Source organism: Cetorhinus maximus, chromosome 9, assembly GCF_964194155.1.
Source record: "Cetorhinus maximus chromosome 9, sCetMax3.hap1.1, whole genome shotgun sequence".
Lineage (NCBI taxonomy): Eukaryota > Metazoa > Chordata > Chondrichthyes > Lamniformes > Cetorhinidae > Cetorhinus > Cetorhinus maximus.
The window spans coordinates 15658052-15683978 of record NC_135887.1 but is presented as its reverse complement, the minus strand read 5'-3'; the positions used below and the strand labels follow the sequence as shown (position 1 = coordinate 15683978).

The 25927-nt window shown below is 40.2% G+C and overlaps 1 protein-coding gene across 10 annotated transcripts in view; it reads left to right on the top strand.

Moving 5' to 3' along the window:
- LOC144684399 (kinase suppressor of Ras 1-like) overlaps positions 1-25927 on the top strand; it is a 202577-nt gene that overhangs the window by 137313 nt on the left and 39337 nt on the right. For all 10 annotated transcript variants that reach the window (XM_078548123.1, XM_078548128.1, XM_078548121.1 and 7 more), the window contains 3 exons: positions 6623-6770; positions 13340-13799; positions 19777-19958. In XM_078548123.1, the coding sequence (XP_078404249.1) occupies positions 6623-6770; positions 13340-13799; positions 19777-19958 (790 nt within the window). The remainder of the gene's footprint in view (positions 1-6622; positions 6771-13339; positions 13800-19776; positions 19959-25927) is intronic.

Genomic DNA, 25927 nt, shown 5'->3' with positions numbered 1-25927 from the left:
CAACATGGACCTCGACAACTGGATTTACCCCCTGTCTTCCCAGGTTCTTCTCCAGCTGCTGTGCGATATCTCTCACCTTGCCACTGAGTAGGCAACACGGTCTTTGGGATTGTCATTCTTGCCTGCAGGGGACATCGTCTGTCCCCCTAATTGCAGAGTCCCCCATTACTTCCATATTTCTATTTTGCACTTCTCCACCTGAGCCCTCCCACTCCGGACATCCTTCTGAGTCATGGTGCCCTGGTCTGTACTGTGACAGTCCTACTCCATGTAGTCGTTTTCCTTGTCCCCACAGGCAGTGAGTACATCATACCTGTTTGTCCAGGACCAGAGTTTGTGGGACCTCCTTCCTTACTTACGCCAACTAAATCCCTGCTACCTGGCAGACATTCACACCCTCCCTTTCTTGAACCTGTGTTTTCCTCTGGGGTGTGACTGTATTCTGGATTAAACTATTCAAAAAAATCCCACCCCCCCAACCAATCCCTTGCCTGTTGGAGTCTCTCTAAACTGTGCTCTGGCTCAATAACACTGAGCCAGAGAAATTCAAGATAGAGACATCTCCTACAAATATGCTTGCTCAAGACAGCCTCGCTGTCCCCAAACTCCTACATTCCGCAGTCCAAACACAATACCTGCTCTACCATATCTTAGACTAGCTTTACTTTATTTATTTAAAGTCTTTTATTCAATGATTATTTATAGTTATATTAGGTTAAGCCATAAATTTAATATATACTTATACTCTCTGGTCCTAGTTTAGAGAAAAACCCTTTAAACGCACCAAGCAATCACATACCTACTTACCTACTTAATTTCTCTGGACTTCAGCTCTTAGGTCTTGCTGTCTCCTGATCTCTCTTGGACCACTCCTTGTCTTTGTAAAAGACCAGGACCCCCTCCCTCATTGTGCTGAATTCCCTCCCTCATCAAATTGCTCAAGTTAAATGAGCACTCTATCAAGCTGGATTTCACGCTACTTACGTCATACATAAGCAAAAAATACCGACAAAAATGCCAAAGACTTGATTCGGCCATTGCTGACCAGGCATTCAGTTCGAACTAGCCATGGATAACTGTGCAGCTGCCAGCTTGTTTACCACTGACTCTAAGACTGTGAATGAAGCTACTAGCCAAGGTTAAAGTTAAATACTGATGGCATTACTTGTTACTGAGAGCTGAAATTACTCACTACTTAACTGATGTGCAAAGTATTTTTGCTGTTATTTTTCAACACGTGGTAGCTCTTGCTAGAAGACTTCATGTGGGAAATATGCAGGATTTGTTTGCTGACTGATTCTGGATCAGGTTCTGTTCCCACTGTGAATACTTAGGGTGACCCTAAACTTAATGGAATTGAACTTCATTTTATATTTGCACATTTTAGGTGTACTGTAAGATGGATGTATCTCAACATTGAAAAGTGTTAAACTTTTTTAGTAAGTGAATTTTGTACATGTGAAGGCAAGGGAAAGCCAGTTTTATTAACTTTTTTCTCTGAGCACCTCCAAATCAGATATAGCAATAAATAAAACTCTACTGTTTTATGCATGTACTAACCGAGCTACGGAACTGCATCATTGCTGCCACCAGTGTGATGTTTTCGTTTCCTACTCTGGTTACCTGGGTGCAGCTGCTGGGTTAAAACTGTTTGAATGTATTTCAACTGGGGGAAGTAAAGACCCAGGTTTCAGCGGTGAAACATCATCTTGCTCTTCTTTCTAAGCCATTGCTGTTAGTGGCCTGAGATCAAAGAAACACATTGCATCATAGAACATTGTAATATTGTTGACTTAAAAATTGCAGGGTTATAAAACCAAGATATGGAGGCCATTAAGTGATTTTCTTTTCAAGGACCATAAATACAGAGCTTCTGACAGAGCAGTAGCTGAGCTGGAGACACTTACTGTGTCAACAACCTGTGAGAGTTGTAAATCTCCAAGAGCTGACTTCCAAATTAGTTTCAAAACTTTCATGGAGGAATGGCTCGTTGGCTAAGGTTTGTGTATGCCGCCACTGTGCTGTTTTCATTTTTGTTATAGTGAGGCAAAATTTTTTCATGCAGTTTACCAAAATGTCCTTTGTTGTACCATATTTAATAAGTGGTGTATGATATGATTTAAAATCCCTCCATGACCTTGCCCCTCCCTATCTCTTTCTCCTCCAACCACACAGCTCTCTGAGATATCTGTGCTCCTCTAATTCTGGCCCCTTGTGCATTTCCAATTGTAACTGCTCCAACGTTGGTAACCATGTCTTCCAATTGCCTTGGCCCCAAGCTCTGGAATTCCCTCCCTATACCTCTCAGCCCCTCTTTCCTCTTTGCAAGGCTTTTGGTATTCTGACCTAATATCTCCTTATCTGGCCCACTGTTATACTTAGTTTTATAATGCTCCTGTGAAGCACCTGCATGTTTTGTTACATTAAAGGTGCTATGTAAATATAAATGGTTGTTGAGATGTGTATGGCCACCCATGTGGTAGGCAGAAGGCTAAGACCATTTTTACTTTGAATTTTGATATTCACCATAAAGATGGCATGGATTCTGGACAGATTTGAAGACAAACTTCCTCTAGTCAGCAATTGGAAACTGCACAATTCTAAAGGAGGCAAACACTAAAAGTTAGACCAAGAATCATTCGGCTCCCTAGAACAGTACACATAGCAAGGCTTTGAGATGAGGGTTCATGTGATCTATAAATTTCTACCTTTTAAGATAAAACATATATTGTGATCATCATCACTGTTCATATTTTCTGTTATTTTCTTTCCCTTGTTACTTAAGTTCTGCTTTTCTTTGTGCTGAGTGGAGTGAGGATCTTTGTGCTGGAGAATGGAGCTTCTGCATTTTAGATATTCATTGTCTGCATCAGGCATTCCCAGGTCACGTGGGGCACAACTAGATGCAGTAAAGCTCCTTCTTCTATGCCTCAACAATGTGCCTCAGCCCCAAACAATTTTGTGACTCACCAAGCTCTTATGGTTATTCTTTATTTTCTTTATACTTTCATTATTGAGCAATCTCACTGCCTAAACCCTTTCTTTGCGAATTTACTTCCCAACATACTCAATAAAAAATAATTCTTAATAATCTTGTTTTGTGCATCAGCTAACTGACTCACCTTTTGCTCTTTTGTAACATTTGGAGTGTGACACTTTTGCTGCATAATGCCATTTTCAAAATCTAAGAGTGTAGTGTGAGAGGGAGTTTGGAGTATCAGATGGGTAATGACAGAAAGTGTTTTGCTGTTTTTTCTTTTACAGAGATTGAAGAAGATCAGCCCGGGGTTTGGGGCCTGAGGGAGGGGGTCTGTCTGTGTGCTGAAATTGGAATGAATTGAGCAGATCAATTGAGCGGGTGCAAAAATAAATTGGAGCATATTGGGATTAGGGACAGATTGGAAGGCAACAAATTTGGAGCACACATGGAAGTGATTGTTTTTTGTTTTAAATTGATCTTGGGAGTTGGGTGATATTGGTAATGTCGTTTTTGTAAATACATTTCTAGTTGCCCTAAAAAGCTAATTTGTGATGGGGCCTTCTCCTTGAACTAAAGCAGTTTTTGTGTAATAATGCTCAAGAAGTGAGCATTACTCACAAGTGTAGATTAAAAATGATTAATAAATTAAAAATCAAGTGTTAACAAGTGATTTTCAATCCAACCAAAATTATTTCAAATTTCAAGTGGTATACTTGATTATCTTGGCTAAATACTTAAACCACATGTTACATTTTCCAATAGGTAATAGAATCATTTTAATGCCTTTAGCTTAGCTTAAATGCATCGACCCCAACTTTAGAAGAATAAAGAAGTTGCTTTCAGGAGGTGTCTTTCATGACCTCAGGATGTCCCAAGTGCTTCACCATCAATGAATTGCAGTCACTGTTGTAATGTAGGAATAACATGATAATCAATTTGCGCACATCGAGGTCCTACAAACAGCAATGAAATAATTGTCAGATCATCTGTTTCTGTGATGTTGGTTGAAGGATAAATATTGGCCATGATACACAAAATGTTGCCAACTTAATCAAGCAATGGAAGTTTTAAATCAAAACAGAAAACGCTGGAAAAACTCAGCAGGTCTGACAACATCTGCGGAGAGAGAGGGACATAGTTAACGTTTCCAGTCTGTATGCCCCTTCTTCAGAGCTAAAGAGAAGTAGAAATGTAATGAAATTTATACTGTTTAAGGGGGGTGGAGCAGGCGAAGCTGGATAGAAGGCCAGTGATAGGTGGGGGCTGAGAAGGTTAATCTCTCCTTAGCCCCCATCTATCGCTGGCCTCCTGACTCTCTCACTACAGATACTGTCAGACCTGTTGAGTTTTTTGCAGCATCTTCTGTTTTCTCAGCATCCGCAGTATATTGCTTTCATCTTAATGGAAGTTTTAAACTTGTAACTATCACTTTCATTCTTTGCTTATTATCTACTTGTTATCTACAAACTGAAATAGCAAACATTACTAAGAATATTCAACTTTTGCCCCAAAAAAGTCACTGATCTGCAGAACAGAAACTAACAGAGAGCTGAGAGGGATAATTATTCTGTAATCTCACTGAGGGGTGGTCAGATGGCAAAATCTTGAATGAAACTTAAGTAATTTTCGACAGACATGAGACCTTGGGGAATGTTATTCCCATGTCAATTTTTGGTTTTGTTGTTGGCAGTGGAATAGTACCCTGTGTTACCCATGAAATTGTTTCATTACATCCACACTGCAAGCTTAACTAATACAATGTGACCAATTTTCTCATACCATGATAATCCACATGATTATAAGACAAAAAGAACATAATGTTGAATCTTATATAAATGAAATTAAAACCCACCAGCCTTCAACTTTACTGGTGGCTTGTAATCAGATTGCTGATCTTAGTTGCATGTCACCAACAAAGATTAGTTCAGCCAAATGATTTGTTTCTGTGCTGTATATTCTATGAAAATAGCACGTGAGAATACACAAAATGGCCTCAAAGTTGGAATTCTCAACAGCATATCTTCAGTTCTCCAGTAGAGTACACACTGTTAATTTATACATCCTTTTGGCCAAAAATAAAACAAAGACAAACAACAATTCATTAAGCTTTTGAAATCTATAGATACCCACACAGATGTGTACAATTTCAAGGAATTTGAGTGGTTCTAAAAGTTAAAAGATAGATCTAAAAGATAGATCTTTTTGGAACAGGTGATCCCTTGTATATTAAACGATAAAGTTCTAATCCTATACTTTTCTGCCCAAATTGCATTGTAAGAATGACATGTTGCATAAATGAGTACTGACAAAGGCAAACTAAAAACTACAAAAATATTTTTAAAATCATTATCAAAATGTGTATGAACCTGTATGTAAAATGGCTTCATAAAATGTAAATATGCATTCTTGAGAACCCAATACCAAAGATTATTATTTTAATAGTGGACGTGCCTTCCTTTGCCCAAAAGACCACCCTAGCAACTTGCTTCTAAGCCGTACGACTGCATAACAACCAGAAACGTGTCACGCAGGGGACAAACGGGTCGCGTATCAAGATTTTAACTGAGATGTGTGCACACGCACACAACAAACAGGCCACACATTACAAAGGAAAATTAAAGTGAACATTGCACTCCAATGTTAGCAGACTTTGTTCATGACTAAGACCACCAGCTGTGGCTAGTCTGGTTCCCTCACATAGCTCCTGAGGGATCAGTGAAACATTGTCAGGAATGGGAAACCAGCCTTTATGTGGGTTCTTTCACTCTTATCTATCTTGGGGCAATGATCTAGCATCAACTAACTCAGCAGACACCAGGGGCTGGGCCCGAGATCCTACTTTCTCAATAACACACAAGACGGTACACAGCCCTGGAGAAACCAGGGTAACCTGCAGAATTTATTTAAAGACCTTTGCAAGGACTTTGAAACGGTTGGTACATTGCACTGAACATTGGGCTGAACAGTACTTAATTTTAAGTAATCCTTTGCAGACATTTATAAAGACTCCTATATCATGGTGCCTACGCCATCTGTTACTGTATAGCGCCCAAAGTTTGCATCGAAGCCTTCCCTAAGTGTAAGCCTTTATTAAAAAAACAGTGGGCTGCACAATGCCCGTTAGCTGGTGGGTCACATGGGGTGAGGTCACTCAACAGTTTGTTTTTCTCTAAACTGTTGTCACCGTTGATTGTTCCCTTCATCTGGTGCTTAACAAAACTGTTACTGGAGCTGAAATGACTGGTATCGCATTGCAATTTGACATGGGAATCTACTTCCTGCAATCCCGTCCTTAAACATCTGTAACAAGCCATGTGATTCAAATGTATTCTGTGTTCTGGGACCTCACTGGTGCTTTTCTGAAAGTGCGATAGACAGTTTCAAAGCTGTTCATTACTTTGTTGATCACAGTTTGTTTTGGCTATTTTCTGTGGGGGTAAAATTGATCTGTTTAACTTTTGGAGAAAGGTGTTGCTTTTTATTAGTCTGTGTTTAAAGCATAAATGTTCCAGTGCTGTCACAACTGAGTAGTTTAGCATGAGGGATTCAGCTTAAAAAAGCAGCTGAGTTCCGTTAAATGCTATTGTAATGTAAGCTGAAATATTATGACTTCAGTTTTAATATTTGCATTGTGTTCTTCAGGGGGTCCCTGGTGATCTAACACTAGACATCTTACTGAACATGTCGGATACGAAGGTCTGTGAAGCCATGAAGAGGTATGGAGCCAACCCTGAAGAATGCTGTCGGCTGAATGCTGCCCTCTCCTGCTTAAAGAGCATAAATGATTCAGGTAATTGTTCCAGCATAGCTCTTACAGTGATCCTGTCGGCATGGTCTGAGAGCTTTTCATAATACCTTAAAAACTTTGAGAAGTTACTGAACTTTAACGGTTGATTAAGAATGGATTCCATGATGAAGCCCCAAATGTTGTGACATTCTCCCATTTTTCTAAGATCCCAAAAGTTTAATTTTTTTCAGGTACTGAAAGCATTTTGTTTAATATTAAACTAGTGTATCTTCTTGTTATCAGAGACTTCCGAGGATGTTGTGATTAGTTTGGTAAATTTCCCTGGTAAATAATCACGTTGGTATTTTGTTTCATCAAAAATTAGAAGAGTTACGAGTCGTCTTGTGTTTGGCGCACAATGTACTTTTCTTGCTCTTTATTCAATGGCTGCCAGCAATCCATGGAGTGATCCAAGGAGATGTATTAATATACAAAAAACACTTTTTGAAGCTAATAGCTAACAATTAGTCTTAGCTGTTAAATGTTCAATCAACAGATTTCAAACTTGCCTGTTGGATGTGCGCTTGAGTGTAGATTACATGCACACTTTTAAAAATTATTAATTTTATTATCAGTGCAATTTATTTGAGCTCTTTCATCATTGTTTCTGCAAGGGTGGATAAGCAAGCTGCATTCCCCTAGCACCTTGGCCAGCATATTGCCAATTGGCTGACTGATATGAAGTCTGAATTCCTGTCTGGATCCTCCTTCCCCCTTCCTGATCAGGCAGCACTTTCTCAGTATGTTTCCAATCAGGAACTAAGTGGAGCAGGGAATTGAACCTGGGCTCAATGTCGATCGTGTTTATTTAAATTTCTTTTCACCCCTTGACTAATTTTTTTCCACGAAATTGCCCTCTGAAGAGTGAGGAAGTAACTTGTTCGTAGGTCTGTGTATATTCTCGTTGAAATTGATGAGTTCGACCCGTGGTTTGTAATGTTACTGTTTCTGACAATTTAATTTATATGTTGAGCAATCCTGCTCAGGACTGTATATTAGCTGCAAAATGAGCCCTGTATGATCTGTGGTTTTCTGATTACCACATTTCTCGTAAATGTACAACAGAAAATGCATTTTATCCTGGAACAAGCATTATTTTTACAATGGCTTAAATGCTATATCTTAACTTTTAAGTGATCAAGATAATTATTCTAGATTTGATTTATTGTGTTCAATGATTCATATTATTTCTCACCTGTACGGTGGCTAAAGAAGGTTATGAGTATGGACAAATGTTTCACTAACTAACCCAAGCTGATGCATAGAGAATAAGTTAATATTTCAAAAGTAGAGACAATGCACTTTAGGCTTTAGAATCAGTCCTTGAGATCGCTTCTAAAAATTTTAGTTAAAATGCAAACATTATTGTAGAACACAAGCAGAGCTTAGGTTTACAGTGCCAACCATTTGTAAGCCAGTAACCATTCTTGAAATCAGAATGGTAACAGCGCACAAATGCTAATGTCCTAAGTTCATTCTTCTATGCTGCAGGAACATTAATAGTGATTTTAGAAAGCACTGTTACTCAAAAATCATTGAAACTTTGTTTCCGGTCCCTGACCCTTTCTGATGGTGGATAATGTCCATGCAGGAAAACAACGGGGAACAAAAGCACAGTAGCTTTTTAATAAACAGCTTTCAATGTAAAAAAAATGTTATCAGGTGCTTCAGAGGTATAATTGGACAGAAATGACTGCTAACCCAAAGAGGGAATTATTGGGTTAGATAACCAAAAGCTTGGATCAAGAGGAGTAACCTTCAGTCATAAGCAATTTATAGTGACCTATGGTCCCATTCTGCCTCGTTGTAAGCATCTATTTTAATCCTCTATTCATAGTGAACATTATACCAGTGTTGTGATTTGGATATAAAATTCATTTGATTATTCTAATCTTAACCTGAAGCAAGTACATTTCTAAATTGTAACTTCTGAATCCTGGACATAAGACCTGTGCAAAACTGAGATTTGTGTATTCTAAATTGCATTCTGTGCAGTTTTGATCCCCTTGCCTCAGAAAGGATATTATTGCCATAGAGGGAGTGCAGCGAAGGTTCACTGGACTTGTTCCAGGGATGGCGATGGCGGGACTGTCTTGTGAAGACAGATTGGGAAAACTAGGCCTGTATTCTCTAGAGTTTCGAAGAATGAGAGGTGATCTCATTGAAACCTACAAATCACTTAAAGGGATAGACAGGGTAGTTGCAGATAAGATGTTTCCCCTGGTTGGGGAGTCTAGAACCAGGGGACACAATTTCAAAATAAGAGGGAAACCGCTTAGGACCGGGATGAGGAGAAATTTCTTCACTTAGAGGGTTGTAAATCTTTGGAATTCTCTACCCTAGAGGGCCGTGGAAGCTCAGTCATTGAGTACGTTCAAGGTAGAGACTGATAGATTTCTGATTAACAATAACGTAAAGGGTTATGGGGATAATGTGGATGAAAGACATTGAAGTATTCAGTCAGCCATGATCGTATTGAATGGCGGAGTGGGCTGGACAGGCCTTCTGCTGTTCCTATGTAATGATTTCCATAGTCCATTCAATGTTTTGGATTTTTCTGTGTTAAATATGAGTCTACTTTGCAGGTCAGGTTCACAAAACTCTGACCATATTCTGTGTATTGTAGAAGTATGACAGTATATGCACATGTCTGTTTTGATTTTCCTCCAATCCAGGGAATGTGGTTTAGATCTGCTGATTCAGTAGGCCTTATTTTTCAATTAGTCCTTTGTTGGCTTATTTCCCCTAGCAGAGAGGTCAATGACCAGGGGTCATAGATTTAAGGTATTTGGTAGGATTAGGAAAGAATTGAGAGATTTTTTTCACTCGGAGGGTGGTGTGGGTTTTGAAATCACTGCTCAAGAGGGTGGTAAGAGGCAAAAACCCTCACCATGTTTGAGGCTGTTGAGGCTACAGCTACAGACTAAGAGCTGGAAAGTGCGATTAGGCTGGGTAGCTCTTTTTTTTGTCAGCACAGACAAGATGGGCAGAATGGCCTATTCTTGATTGTAAATTTCCATGATTCTGTGGTTCTCTTATTCACCAATTTTCTCACTGAGCCATCAGGAGAATAGCAGCTGAGCAAATGTGTGTGTTGCTGGTTGGAGGTGGAGGGTGAGTGTCCATAAATAAAGGGCAACCATTTGTAAGCCAATAACCATTATTGAAATTGGATTCAGATATTTACGAAGAAGAGTTGATCCTTTTGCAAATCAGTCTAAGACCATTCTTCCTGCCGCCCACAATCAGTCAAGCTGATGTGCAAAATTTCTGTACCTGGAGTTAACACACAGACAAAGATAATGAAGCAGACAGATATTTTAGGCACAAAAATTATAGAGAAAGCCATGAATCTTGAGAGTTTCAGCTGTGATGGCACTGGTTTCCCTAGAAGGTAGCATACGTGCTGATAATCAAACATATTCAACACAATTCTTTCTCTCTTTTGCTCCAAACTACTTCTGATCAAGAATTACCTCTTTAAAATGGTCCAAAAGTAAGAACTGTTAAAATAATAGCAAAAATATCTGAAACTTTTGGAGGGAATTAACATTTGTTTGCTGTACTTTATTTGAAAACCAATTTCAAATTATTGTAGGTAGTAATTTTCCTTAGGATGCACAAAAGCACCTGACTTCATTAGCTTCTTTTTGGTCCTTTTTGCTTGCAAGATCCCGAGCAGAAAGCTGTAACCAACTCGACCAAGACATAATATCTGACCGAATGTTTAATGTATCAAACATTCAGTAAAAGTTGTCAGTTACTCTTGTGTAGTCCTGAGGGAATGCTTCGTGGTCAGAGAACCTGCCCTTTTTAGGAGATTACATTAAACCAAGGCCCCATCACCATACTTTGGTTGGCTGCATTTGAAAGAGAGCAGAAAACTCTTACCATGTCCTGACCAGCATTCCTCCCTCAATCAGAAGTAGCTGAAAGTAACTGTTAGCTTATTGTTTGAGGATGTTGCTGTGATGGCTGACCAGTAGAATGAGGCTATCATAACTTTTGCACACCTTTATCAGCTGGTCCTGGCTCCAACTGAAAATGAAAAGCTCCAACTCCATTACAGTAAGCCCTCATCTTTTATAACATTCTAATGAATCTATGCTGTATCTTTTATAATTTTAGTATTATGTGTTTAAAACTAAACACAATGTAAAACAGAAGCCTAATTAATATCTTGTAAAAGCGCAACGTTTTCTCATTGCTATTGGATTCTGTCCCTTTAAATGCAAGACCTAGGATTCCCTTTGTCTTTTTATGGCCTGATTGGCTTGTAGCATCATCTTTAATGTAAGTACACAGCAAGGACCCTCTATTCCTCTGTTCCATTTAAAATCTTGCTATTAAAAATATTGTTTCCTTTGCCCCTTCTTACTTCCAAAATGTATCACTTAACACATTTCTCCATTTAACTGTGTCTTCCACCTTTCTGCCTATTTCTTCCTGCAGTGTTCAATTCTTGCAATGTTTGACAGGATCCAGATTATTTATGTACCATAGTAAATAACAGGGCCCCCAACAAAGGCCCATGTGGGGCATCACTTGCCATGTTTTATCTTTCCCTCTTCAAAGGTACCATGCCCTAAGAGAGCATTGGTGACCATGGACTTCCATGTATTGGGCCAGGGTGATCCTTGGCAAGGTACTACAGCAGTTTGCTGTTGCAGGTTCTGGCTAACCAGGAAACTCTCCCGCTCTTAATGCCTGCCCTAGGTATATTGGAAGGGTTTGCAGGTGGTTGATCAATCTTTTTGACCATATTACGAACACACCTTCTGAGACCATTAAGTCCCGAAGCAGGACCCTAACCTGGAGCTTCTGGCTCAGAGGCAGGGATGCTAGCACTGGGCCACAAGACCTCCACCGTGTTTTATCGTTCCAAGAAAATTCTTGTCGTCCTTTATGACAAATCTTTTTGTGATCCTATTTTCTGATCTTCAGACAAACTACTATTTGTTCCTCAACAGAAACAGATTGCAAACTTTGGAAGATTTATGCAAGTACTAGCTGCTTGTGTATAGTATACCAGGTGCACCTGACAAGGTGACTGAACTGTCTAATGCTTAAAACCCACAGTTTTACTTTGAAGGATAGACGTTTGCTATGAAATTGGGTCTGACAAACAGGTGATTAGTTGATCAATATCAACAATGTTTACCACTTATAAAGATATGAAGATACCCATATTAAATGTTGATGAAGACCATAAATTTACATTATTTGGATTTGGACAATTCTGTGCAAATCATCCCATATAACTGCTGCATTCAATTCCTATCTGGTTCAAATGATCTTTTAATTTAATTGTAGCATCGTCAGGGACTACACTGGCTGACCTCTTGAATCCTTAAGAACGTACAGTTTCCGTTTTGAAAAGCCAAACTGTTTACTTTTAAAATCTGTGGACAAAACAGATTTTTAAAAGGATACAGGTCAAGAAAGCTGCAAGTTCCAGTTATGGTTTGTGCTGAGTTTAGTTTGCAGTTGGGCCATAGATTGATTCTGCAATTAGTTTCACCGTCTCTTGTGCTAAGTAGGTAAATTTGTCACAAGGTCCTGCTCCAGGTTGCCTTTGGCTTGGTGCCACTGTAGAGTTCCCTTGGTTATGATTCCCAAAAGCCTAGTGTTGACATTTCCTACTTGGGCTGATTTATATGCTGACAGTCCAGCTGGCAAGTTTCTGGAGAGCTTCAACTGTCATATCTTTGCTCCAGCTTAATGGAAAACTGGCACTGCAAGGGGAAGGATGGGAGCTTCCATACATTTTGTGTGAAATGTTGTAATTTCTGGCTTAGTTAAATCATTGACCATTGAGTCCTACACAAGAGATACAGACTTGCGGAGTGTTCAAAGCATTCAATCTAGCTGTTTTATCCATAAAGTTGTAGGCATGTAATTATTTGTGTGTCAGTTTCCTTCCAATTTCCTTACGTTTCAGTTTTTAAAAATTTGTTCATGGGATGTGAGTGTCTCTGGCTAGGCCAACATTTAGTGCATATCCCTAATTGCCCTTGTTCAGGGTGCATTTAAGAGTCAACCACATTGCTGTGGGTCTGGTCTGGAGTCACATGTAGGCCAGACCAAGTAAGGACAGCAGATTTCCTTCCCTAAAAGACATTGGTGAACCAGATGGGTCTTTAATGACATTCGGCAATGGTTTCATGGTCATCATCAGACTTTTAACTCCAGATTTTTGCTGGATACAAAATTCACCATCTGCCGTTGGATTCGAGCTCGGGCCCCCAGAGGGTTACCCTGGGTCTCTAGAATACTAGTCCAGTGACACTACCATTATGCCATCACCTCCCCATATTCAGACTGTTTCCATTATTCCTTCCTGTTACTTTCCTTGATGAAATCGTTGAATCTCTGAATAAAATGCAAGTGACATCTGTCATTTAATATTTTATTAAGTGTCAAACTGCATGCCATGTTACTTCATTATTTGCTTTTCTTAGCCTTATTCTATTTTAAAATATTTGTCACCAGAAGTTCAGTAAATTGTTGAGAAATTTTAAAGGCAAATGTTGCTGCATTAATGGACTTTATTTTGTATTCCTTTTAAATAGGTGGCGAGCTGCAAGATGATGCTGTTCTTTGGACTTCATCTGAAACAAGACGAGAAAGCAATACTGTACCTCCTTCAGAACTGGGGTTTCCTGTTGGTTCCAGACAGCCCCACAGTCCTTCCCCTGTTCCCAGACTAATTCACCCACAGCCACGTTCAATATCTGTCTCTGTTATTCCTACATCGGATTATATATGCTTGCCAAATCGGTCAGATAACTTAGTAGACCCCTTTTCACAGTCCCCTCGACCAAGTCGACGAACATCAGGGGCTCAGATGATCATAACTACACCACCGGCCACTCCTCCCTCAAAGAAGAAACATCGATTTAAACCACCCCGAACTCCGCCGCCACCTTCTAGAAAACTTATTCAGCTTTTTCCTGGTTTCTCAGGACTCACCAGGAGCAAATCTCATGAATCGCAACTGGGCAATAGAATAGATGAGGTACCAACAATTAGGTAAGTAAGATTTATATGTATATTAATGCAATTTGAAAACTTGTTTCTTATACTGCAATGTGGTGCATCTACAAACAGTTGCTGTGCTTTTTTCAAGAAAGGCTTTTTAATTGAGATGATTTTACTCTACTTTGCTAGATTTAAAGATTCATCTGGTTGTAAAGGTTTATTGAGTCCTTGGTTACGAAGGAGTAGTGTTTGTATTTCAGGATACAAGTTTTTTCATCAAACAGTTGATTGCGCATGACACTGTTGGGCGGAGAATGTGTTGATGTGCTAATTTGTGCAGTTTGTATACAGAACAAGCAGAATAACAAATGCATGTTGGGTTAGTAGGTTTGATTGGCCTTTTTTTTTTAAATTAGCACCTTTTGGGTATTTATTTTGCCTCAGTATTACCGAAAAGTTAAATGTGTCTTTCACTACGCATGCACTTGACATTTGACATCCCAGGAAAGAAGATTGAACAATTCTCTCTCTGATACATACTATTCCTCACTGAGACATGAAATGATGATAATTTAGCATTGCTCTTAATTTGTCACTGTGTTAATTGGTCCATTTGTAAGGTTTTAGTCAGTTTAACTCTGAAATTATATTTTAATTCCAAGCAATTGAGTTTACTATTTTCCATGAGGCTACCCATAAAAGTCCTTTGCTTCACAATAATAGATCACCAAAAATTTTGTGGTATAGTCCAAGATATGGGATGAAATTTTACACCGGTGGGATTTTACGATCCCACCAAAGTCAATGGACTTTTGGATGGCGCTAACTACATTTTACGGCCCTATCCCTGCTGCGATGGAGCTGTAAAATTCTGCTCACGGATTAGTTGAGCTGAACAGTGTGACTCCTTGTTAAAATCACAGAAATAACACTCAGACCATGTTGGGAGGTGGAGGTGGAGATGGGAGGGGCTGGATTAAGATATTATGCTCTGGTTGGTGCTAGAGAGTGCCCATTTGACATTGTTGATTTCATTCTGACGTGGTGATTCTTTTATTTTCCCCCCTTTACCCCAAGAATTTAAATCAGAGTTTAAAGGCCAGACCATAGTTGCTCACTGACCCCCTACTGTTCATTTGCAGAGTAGCATGGGGAAGAGGAGAAACTTGTTCAGCTGAATGTCGGCTGGTGGCATGCAGTACCTTGTGTGAAGTATTAGGCACTAGGGGAGGAAACATTGCAAATTTGGAGCCTAGAAATCCCAGCCAAAATGATCAGCCCACATGTATGATTAAAGTGAGTTTTTTTTTCCCTCAGGACTTTGGTATTGCAGTATGTGTTGTGCTGCACCATAAAATGGAGCTGAAAGTTCATGTACCCCACTCCCCTAAGGAAGTGGTTTATAGCAAGGCAATCTAGCTAAAACTCTTGTTTAATAACTTGTCCAGTATTGCACTAAAAAGTATGTTACTTTTTTTCGGCAATGTAAATTTAATTCAAGTCCTCTCTGTGGTTTGTTTGGTGATTAGACTCGAGCCACAACAACCAAATGCCATCCATTTTGATTCTTTTGACAAGTCATGATTTTAATAGTGACATTCAGAACCCAAATTTAAGACTATCACGTTATTAGAATAGTTCCACTGATTAGCTGGCTGATGAGCTATGAGTTTGGGCGCAATGTTAAGCTAGTTTGATTCTCAATCTGTGTGATATTTGCTGGTTTCAGCCAAGGTTGTGATAGAGGAGTTACAATTGGCCTCATTGCTCTTGGACTATAAGGAGAACATTGGTAACAGTATCTGTTCTTGATTGCTATGGAGAAAAACACATTGAGGTTTAAGTATTGTATCAGGTGCCTGTTCAAGTTTTGTGCTATTTTGAAACTAATAACTCAGCACATCTTTAACTAGGTAAAGTTGTGTTGAGGTGGACATATTTTTGTTAAAAATTAACTCATTGATCAAGTGCAGCATCATCTTCACCTTGTAAGGATTCCTGGTGGGGCCAATAACTGGTCTCTGTTCACTACGTTTTTTTTAATATAAACAATGATTTTCTAAATCATGACATTCATGGTGTTGTCTACTTGAAGCTACTATGCACTTTGCATTGTCATGAACTTCGCTGAAGCATGCATTTTCCCATAAAATGTCAATATATATCCACTGAATGTTTATAGAGGCTCAAAAATGTGCACAAAATGCTCTGATTGAATAGTGTTGTTTCACTCCAAAATAAAATTTCAAGTTTTATTCATATGTCTTTACTGTTATACAATGGCTCTTTATACATTAACAGAAAACAGCTTTATATGTGGATATATATGTGACATGTTACTTATTAGTGTGCTTTTGTATATTTATCAGATATTAAACAATACATGATGGTAAGTCAATGATAAGTTGTAATTTTATTTGTGAAAGTTTAGATTGACTTCTTGTCTTTAATCAATGCTCTGTCTCTTACATCTTGTCTAAGATCGGTACATTAGAGCCAGTTTAACTTTAATCTGTCTGACCCAAGCCAAATCTGTTTTGGGGATGTTGACCTGCCCCCACTTTATTGTTTCTTCAGTTTCCATTTGCAGAATGGGAGGGTAGAAATAAATTTGGAAAGGCTAGAGCCCAGTAATGGGATTGGTATCAGTCAAGGGCTGAATATAACTTACTTTCAGATATGAAAAATATGACAGGGTTAATTTCAATGGGATAAGGAATCTAGCCAGAGTAAAATGAAACCAAAGATTGACAGAAGAAAACTGTAATGGAACAATGGGTGACCTTTAAAGAGGGGGTACTCCAGGTGCGGACTAGGTACATTCCAACAAGGGCGAAAGGTCAGGCAACCAAAGTCAGGGCTCCTTGGCTGATGAGGGGGAGAGAATATGATGAACCAAAAAAAAAGTGTATGAGGATGAATTTTGAAGTGTGAACTAGGCCAAGTACAGTAAATTGAGAGGGGAAAGAAAGAGGGAATCTGAGGATAGAATGGCAGTTAAGCTAAAAGGTAACCCAAAAATCTTTCACTGGCATGTAAATAGTAAGCGGGTAGTAAGAGGCATGATGGGGTCTATTAGGAACAAAGAAGGTGCAAGGAAAGGCTTCTTATAAGGAATACTTATGAGTACTTTATAAAAGGGTTTGCTCAGGAAGACAGAAAATGCTGGAAAAACTTAGCAGGTCTGACAGCATGTGTGGAGAGAGAAACAGAGTTGACGTTTCAAATCCGTATGACTCTTCAGAGCTCTGAAGAAGAGTCATACGGACTCGAAACGTCAACTCTGTTTCTCTCTCCGTAGATGCTGTCAGACCTGCTGAGTTTTTCCAGCATTTTCTGTTTTTGTTTCAGATTTCCAACATACGCAGTATTTTGCTTTTATCTGCTAAGGAAGAGATGCTCACAAACCATCAGTAGAAGCTGAGATGGTAGAGTTAATGGGTGGAGTGAAAATTGAGAAATAGGATGTACTGGAAAGGCTAGCTATGCTTAGAGTGGATAAGTCACCTGGTCCGGATGGCCTGCATCCCAGGTAGCTGAGGGAAATGGGATGGAGATAGCAGAGAGCTATCTTGGATATGGAAGAGATGACAGAGGAATTGGAGGGTGGAAAATGTGACACTGTTGTTCAAGAAAGGGTGCAAGGGCATTCTGGTAACTACATGCTGGTAAATTTAACGTCAGTGGTGGGTAAGATTTTAGAAACAATAATCGGATAAAATTAACAGGCACTTGGAGAGATTTGAGTTGATTAAGGAGAGCCAGCATAAATTTGTAAAAGGCAGATTGTGTTTGACTAATCTAATCGAATTTTTTAAAGTAACAGAGATGGTTGATTAATGGAATGCAGTGGATGTTGTCTACACAGATTTTAAGAATGCTTTTGACAAAATACCATAGAAAAGGCTGGTTAACAAAATTGAGGCTTATGGAACAGGGGCCTGGATAAATTGACATAAGCACAGAAAACAGCATGTCATGGTAAATGGTTGTTTTTCAGACTGGAGGATGGTAGATAGGGGTGTTCCCCAAGGGTCAGTGTTAGGATGACTACATTTGTGATATATATAAATTACTTGGATACTAATGCAGTGTAAAACTTCAAAATTTGCTGGTGATGTCAAACTTGGAGGTGTGGCAAATAATAAGTATGATACCAATAGACTACAACAGAACATAAGATAGCATAATGGGCTGGAGAGTGGCGGATAGAATTTATTGTGTGAGGTGATGCATTTTGGCAGAAGGGATAGGGAGAGGAAATATAGACATAATGGCGCAGTTGTAAAGAATATGCAGGGTCTGGAGACTTGTGTGCATTGATCCTTGAGGGTGGCAGGAAATTGAGAGGGTAGTTATCAAAGCATTTAGGATCTTGGGCTTCATAAACAGAGACATTGAGCAGGGAAGTTATGTTGAACTTCATAAAGCTCTGGCTAGGTCACAACTATAAGATTGCCTCTAGTTTTGCCCATCACATTTTAAGAAAGATGTGAAGGTCCTTGAGAGAATGCAGAGGAAAGTTACCAGAATGGTTGCAGGGATGGGGGAATTTAGCTACAAGTTTAGGTTGGAGAAGCTGTGTTGTCTGCCTTGGAGGAAAGGAGGTTGATGAGAGATCTGACAGAGATTAGACAGATTAGGAAGATTAAGACCGGAATAGATAAGATAAACAAGGAAAACTCTTCCTGTTAGCTGATGGTACAAGGATAAGGAGACACGGGTCTAAGGTTTTGGACAAGAATTGCAGGGGGATAAGAGGAAGGATGTTTTACACAGTGAGTGGTAGGAGCTGGAACGTTCCCTATGTGGATGGTGGAAATGGAGACCATTAATGATTTCAAAAGGAAATTGGATAGACACTTGAAGGAAATAAACTTGCAGGGCGATGGGGAGATAGAGCGGGGGAATGAGGTTGTCTAGATTGCTCTGCCAAGAGCTGAGTGGCTGTCTCCTGTGTTATGACTCTATGGGCAGAATTTTACATTAGGCATGTGGGCGCGTGCCTGGCATGCCGGAACGTAAAATGACATGTGATGACGTCGGGCATATGTACAGACACCACCGCGAACTCGCGCGATATTTTGTTTGGTGGGTGCGTGCCAGAGTCGGCTGTGCGCCCGCCGATAATTGAAAGGCCTATTAAGGCCATTAACGAGGTAATTAAGTTGAATTTTAAGCTGCCCGTCCGCCCACATGAAATTGCGGTGTGGAGCCGATCGCGGGCGGCTGTCAGCTCCATGACTGCCCCCGCCCACTCCTGCTGAGCCTGCCTGATGACTGGAAAATCCTGGCCTATGGAGCAGTTTTCTCTATCAAATTCCACTGGAGTGATGAATGAAGAGCTAAGGTCACTTGGCTGTGCTGTTGCTTAAATGATGCAAGGTTCTGTTTTGCAGACGTGGTGTAAAATACACCAAGAACCGTAGGTCTGAGACCTTCGTTTGGTGAAAGCAATGTATTTTTAGATAATCGTGAATATCAGATTTTTATTAAAAATCGTGAAACCTAGGTAAAAGTGGAGGCCTCATTTTCAATATCCATGTTCCAGTGTCATTTTGAAGCAGATATATATGTAATGTAAACTGTCAACTTGATCAGAGGTGTCACTTAGGTTTCACTTCCGGTCGCCATGTTTGAATTATTCCGGAAAAGATTTCTGCTGAGCTCTAGTTGAACAAACTTGTAAACCTGTTTATTAAGAGTGCACTTGTGATTTTGGCTCACCTACCATACAGGAAAACTTCTCCTCATCCACCCAATATGTCTGCAGGTCATGATATGTCTCCATCCTGTTCTATAATTTGTGCACTTATAAACCTCATAATTGAGTTGGGTTCGTTTCAGTGCTGTTCTCTAGGACTTAAATGTGTCATCATAACCATTGTGGTTCAATTATAATGGTATTTAAATGCAATCTGTTTAATCTGCTAAATACAATTTGACGCTTTTGAATGTATCGTAATTTAATTATGTTGTTGGTCAGTGTAACTATTGCTTACAACTTTTCATTTTTTTTTCTTCCTAGGTTCGGTAAGAAAAACAAGTTTTTCCTCAATCTGAACATCAATGGCAGTGGCAACAGCTGTGATGATATTGCTACCCGATCCCCCTTATTACCATGTAGGCCTTTCTTTCCTCAATCTGTCGGGAGTTCTCACTGTCTTCCCACAACGCCTTGTCCATCTGATGACCACAGTTCTCCAAAAAGTTGGTATTCTAACATTAACACAGCACTGAGGCATGCATTAATGTTTGGGTGTTTTGCATTTATCACCGCATTAGATTGCGTCTGAGAGTGGCATAATCCTGCATGGCATGCTTGGTTTTCAATTTTGCATGATTTTTCTAAGTGGCTAGAATGAGTGGACAATTAATCAACACAAGCATTTCATTCTCATCATTTCAGATATGCAGTGAATGTTGTCTCTTTTTAATGAAGCATGTTTCCTGTCAGTTCTTGATCCTTTTTAAAAACATAATTAACTTTGATTTATATCTCGCAATCCTTCTATGCCCTGCGTCATTTCATGACTGAGAAACAAGCAAGGGCATGATTAGTTTTGCTCTAGAACAAACTACCGAGAGGTGTGTGAACAGCCCAGGAGTGTTTGACATTAGGATATTCATACAGTATTACAAAGGAACACCTAACTGCATATTTAGCTAATTGTACCTATGACCCAATGAATTGGACAGATCAGTTTACACTACTTTGGGCCAGCAGTCCACTGTACCTGTAGCTCTGAACTAACAAGGCTAACTTGCATTGATAACGTCCTTGATGTACACAGAGCATATAAGGGAAAGTGAACAGAGCATGAAAGGCAAAAGGAGAATTGAGAATGTCCAAAACTTTGGTTCAATGGATGGGTTTTAAGGACGGTCTTTAAGATGGAGAGGGAAGGGAAGAGGCTGTGGATTATAGGAAGAGCATGCAAGTTCCTGAGGACTAGGCAGTGGAAGACAGTGGTGCCAAAGATGGGGCAAAAGAGACAACGCTCAAGAGTTTGGAGTCAGAGGAGCAAAATAGTTCAAGTTTAAGACTAGAGATTGTGGAGATAGGACGGAACAAGGCCAAAGTGTAATTTAAACACGAGAGAATTTTTAATTTGAGGCACTGGGGAACTGGGACCAATGCTGGTCAGTAAAGAGAGGGTGATGGATGAGTGTGACTTGGTGCAGAATGGTGTATGAGCAGCATAGTTTTCACTGAGCTGATATTTATGGAGGGTGGAGGTTAGGTGGTGTGCCAGGAGAGCATTAAAGTAGTTGAGTCTGGAAGTGATAAAGGCATGTGTAATGGTTAATGGTTTGAAGTGGGAAGGAAGAAGGGAATGTACTGGAGATGTATGATCTTCAGGGTTTGATGGCAGGATGCATTTAATCAGGCAGGAGGGTGGCAGTTGGGTGTTGAACTGGCACTAGCCACTGCCTTCCTTGACGGCAACTGTTGGTAGGCAGGACATCCACTCCGGCGGTCCTTAACCCCAGGGGAAGACCTGCCACTGGCCTGTCGAGTGCCTGGGTGGCACAAGATGTGATGGGGCTCTCGCCAGCTCTCCAGATGATGGCTGAGACCCCCACCGCCTCCACAAAGTTCTGTCCTATGTCTGTATATGACATCAGCAAGTGGTAATTTGCAGATGATGAATTGGAGGGGCTAGGCATAGACCCATGGCGATCTTTTGAGGTGACATGCTGGGGTGGGAATAGAAGCCAGTACTGGAGCTGCTCTAGCTATGATCATGTAGGGAGAAGTGAAATCTAGAGAGGCAGTTCCACTAAACCGGATAACAAAGGAGATGGAGTTGGGGGATTTTGTAGTGACAATGTAACATTGTACATTTGCAGAAAATGCTATTTGTGACTTAGAAGGTTGTTTTTGTATTTTGATGGGTGGAAACATGGTTGAAGGGAATCAGACAAAGTTGTAGGAAAGATGGTATGGACCTTGAAGGTGATAGAATGTTCAAGGACCTTGGAGTTGTTTGTTTAAATTTATTGGCTGGATTTTGATGTCAGTGGTGAAAGAATGGTGCTTGCTGTGAAAGTGGAGACTTGCTCAAATCCAAAATCTGATTGTGCAGAGCCGTCTATAGGGGATCTATGACATTCGGGAGCTGGGCAAAAAGCAGCAAGGCTGTTCAAGCAATCGGATTGAAGAATCCTCACTGAGACGCATAGAGTCTAAACTAAGAAGTATAAATAAATTAAGATCATGTGCAGAAATGAAATAAAAATTTGAAAATACAGATGGGATTAAGAGAAATATGAGCCAGATATACAAAGTAAAAAAAATTCTTTTTTTTTTCCCTAAAATCTCCATTAATTATCTTCTGAGGGAATGGGACTCCACACTTGTAAGATAATTTTTCAGGGCTAGTGAGCTTGTCTAACAGTAATAATCGCTTATTGCTCCATTACAAATTCACTTGCTCCTGAAATATCCTAGCCCTGACTTTTTTTGCTGTCTGTAGTGCGGAACTAGTGGGCAAGTATCCCAATGTTCACACCATTGCGTTCATTTCATGTCGAGCCTGTTGGTAAGAACTGAAACAGCACAAACTACAGAGAAGCAGTCTATCACTGATGTAAAATTTTGGATTTCAGCATTTACCTGCACCTGTGTGGATTCCAAAAGTTGCTGTTCAACTTAGCCTGTTAATACAGTAAGCGCTGTCAGCCTTCACGTTTTTTAATTCCAGAATCCACCCCTTTATTGCTTTTTCACCAGATTCCACCCCCACAAACAAATGCCATTCTTTAGTTAACTTAAAATAAATTGATGACCTACTTTCCCTCTACCCTTTTTGCCCTCATGCTGCTCCTTGGGCCAGAGGGCAGCAAGACAAACTGCACTTCTCTCTCTCGGGCAGAAGGAAGTTATGTGAATGCATCCCTATTGGACCCTAGCCTACGTGCTTAACCACTTCATGCCATCGCTGTTTGTACTTCTGAGTGACACCTTTTGAGATTTTTATGTTTGAAAATATGTTTAGCTTTAGAAATGTTTCAAATTCATTGACGATATAATTGAACTTTAATATGGTGTCAGTAGTAGGTTATTGAATATAGTCCCGAGAAGATATTAATAACAAGTCAGTTTAATAGCTACAGCACTTTGTAGCATTTTAAATGGGCTCTGTTCTTCATAATTAATGGCTGTAGTGATGGAAGTGCAGATTCTATAACCTACTTTGAACACTCCTTGAGTCTTCATATTCACACACCGTATCAGTAATTTGGGCATATAATATCAAATGGTTATTGTAGAGTAACCAGGTTAATTGTCAAGAACTGTACGCCATTGGACTAAAAACATGAACTGATAGTTGCTTTATAACCCATGCTTAAAATATCACTTAATGCAACATGGCTGCTGTTAGGAAACAAAGCTGCTGCTCAAGTATAGCAATGCCCACGTTGATTTATTATTTAATACCCTTGCATGCAATAGTACCCTGCTGTCTCACACTTGCAGCATTGCATTGGTTCAAGTGCAGAAGTCATTTGTTCTCTATAAGAAAGAGTAGACAGCTGACGAATTTGTGTAATGAAGTTAGTAAATTCAACACAATTCGTTTGCCGCCCCACACAGCGAGAACTGGCTGCATCTGCATGGGGTGCAATTATACTTCATCTTGTTACATTTCTTTTCCTGTGAGATAACTAATCTATCTGTGAAGAGAACAGGACAGCAATGTAAATAGTCACTGATGTTTAATATGCTGGTGTTTGAGGCTAAATAATCCAAACTTCTGTTGGATACCTTGGCCTGAATTTTCCAGATGTGGGGTTTCCCTTCCTGCCATCCAAAGAGACAGCAGGGAACGCATCCCCACTGACTCTAAGTGCCCCGCAGCCATTTCACACTTGAATGAACGTCAGTTGGTTGCAGGCACTCACTCGGGAGGCTGCCTCGCCTTGCTGCCGGCCAAGCAGGTTGGCCAGTAGCTCTCCAGCCCTGCAATGACGAGACCTGCAGTGGACTGAAGAGGAACTTCAGCAAGATGCCTGAGCCTAAGTCCTGGTACCAGAGGACGAGGTATCTTTAAGGGGTCCCAGGGTAGAGAGGGTAGGGAAGGCCTGGCGGGGGCACAAAGGGGGTGATCGGGTGTCAGGGGAGGGCGGTGTGGGGGGTGGGGGAGGCCCAGCAGCCACTGGACAGAAGAGGGTTTCTGATGGAGGGCCACCACCCCCCAGCCCCTTCCCACATGAGATCTAAGCCTGTTCTTTTTTGGGCTTTCCGCCAGCCTAAAAATTGAGCTGGGCAGGAAATGGCCCTTAAGTGGCCAATAAGGGCCTCAATTGGGGCAAGGTCTGAGGTCTTGCCCACCCCAGCGCAAAATCGCTATGAAGTTGGGGCTGGTGGGAACCCAGAGGGAATCACGCTCCTTCAATTTCTCTCTCACTCACTCTCTCTCTCACACACACAGTTAAAAACCCCTTGTGTTTTGTAGACTTCAATTTGAAATGTTGCTTTGATTTATTATTTGTCTTCCTGCCACTTTCTTTCTCCCTCCCTTCTTCACGTCCCTTTCTTTCTACTTCTTCCAGCCTTTATTGTATTTTTCCTTTCATCAGAGTTTTATCCCCTTTAGCTTCTTTCCTGTTCCGTGTCCGCTTGTACCTTGCCCACTGGAGCCATTTTTCATGTATGAGCCTTGGCACTAAGCGTGGGCAAGCTTTTTATAGTACTGCAGCTGAGTTTGATTTCATCTTCACCAAAATTCAAATGTGTGCTTTGCATGCAGACTGCCTGTGGAATGGAGATGTAAAAATAATGAGGCCAATCATAATATCCTATTGCCACCATGATCGGTTAACTTGGCACAACCTGGAACATTTTGGACTGTATGGTTCAACAACTGTGGGGAATGTAATATTTTGTGTAACTCTGCTTAATAGTAATGTAAATATAAATCATTATTTTAACTCCCTTGGTGGCATTCTGAACTATATAGGTCAGTGGGTTCCAGGTTAATTCCTGTTCTCTGCTGAGTAAGTTGACCTCAGCCATGCTGATAGCAGAGGCTATCAATGTACCTAGCTAAAGAGGAGAAGGATGGAGGGTGGGAGGGAAAGGAGAATTGTCCAGCATATAGTTTCTTTTGGACACCAGTTGGTGGCAGCTGAAAAGTGGATGTCGGAAGAAGAAAAAAATTGAGCCTAGTTATGATGTCCTTCACGGTAGAATAGCCTGCTGAAAGTCTTCGCCTGGACTCATCCATGATGAATGCTCACTTGGGTCAGGTACTGGAGAGCATTAGTGCCCCAGCTGTTCCAGGAGGTCAAGGAGTGAAAATTAGAACAAGGACTAAGTGGCTCAGATTGTGCAGTCAGTGGTGCATGACACCCACCACTGCCCTTGAAGAAAACGGTCCACAAGGATTTAGTAGGATCTAAAAGTCGATTCCCTCTGTTATGTTATGACTCTGAACCTGGCGCCACCTGTGGCGTCTGAAAACAGTGCAGACAGGCTGATAAACCAATCAGATTGAAGAATTCTCATGGCCAGAAAAGCAGGGATTATAATCACATTTTAGGATATTGTACAGAAAGCAAAATAAAGATTGGGACATACTTATGGGATTACAGTAGAAGTTTAAATATCATAAAGTTGAAAATTGAATTTTTAAATGTTCTTGGGGAATGAGACTCTACACTTTTAAAATTAGTTTTCAGGGGTTATTTAGCATTAATTATTAATTGGTACACTGTTTAAAAACTCAGTTACACCTAATTCAACAAAAGGTTTGTACAGTGAGAATAGTGTATTGAAAAGCTGAAGTTCGCAACAGTTCACTGATACTCTGTTGCATCTGTGAAGACTGCAACAATGCATTCTGCGGAGTAGCAGAGCAACTTCTAGATTTCTATGTTTTACGTCGCATGTGTGGACATGAGAAGTTACCATCAGTTTACATAGCAGTGATAGCAAGCATCAACAATTTTGCCATCATTACAACCATACATTCTGGGCCTTTATTTTACAGCTGTTTCAAACAGCTTTCAGTCCTCAAAGGGTTAAACTTCATTACGGATTATGCTCTTGAGGCTTGTGCTTATTGATTGCTGATGTAGTAAAGCAATTTTTTAATGTGGTTTGTGATGTAATCAATCAATATCTTTAACTAGATGTTGGTTTAGTTTCAAAGCTTGCCAGATTTTAACAA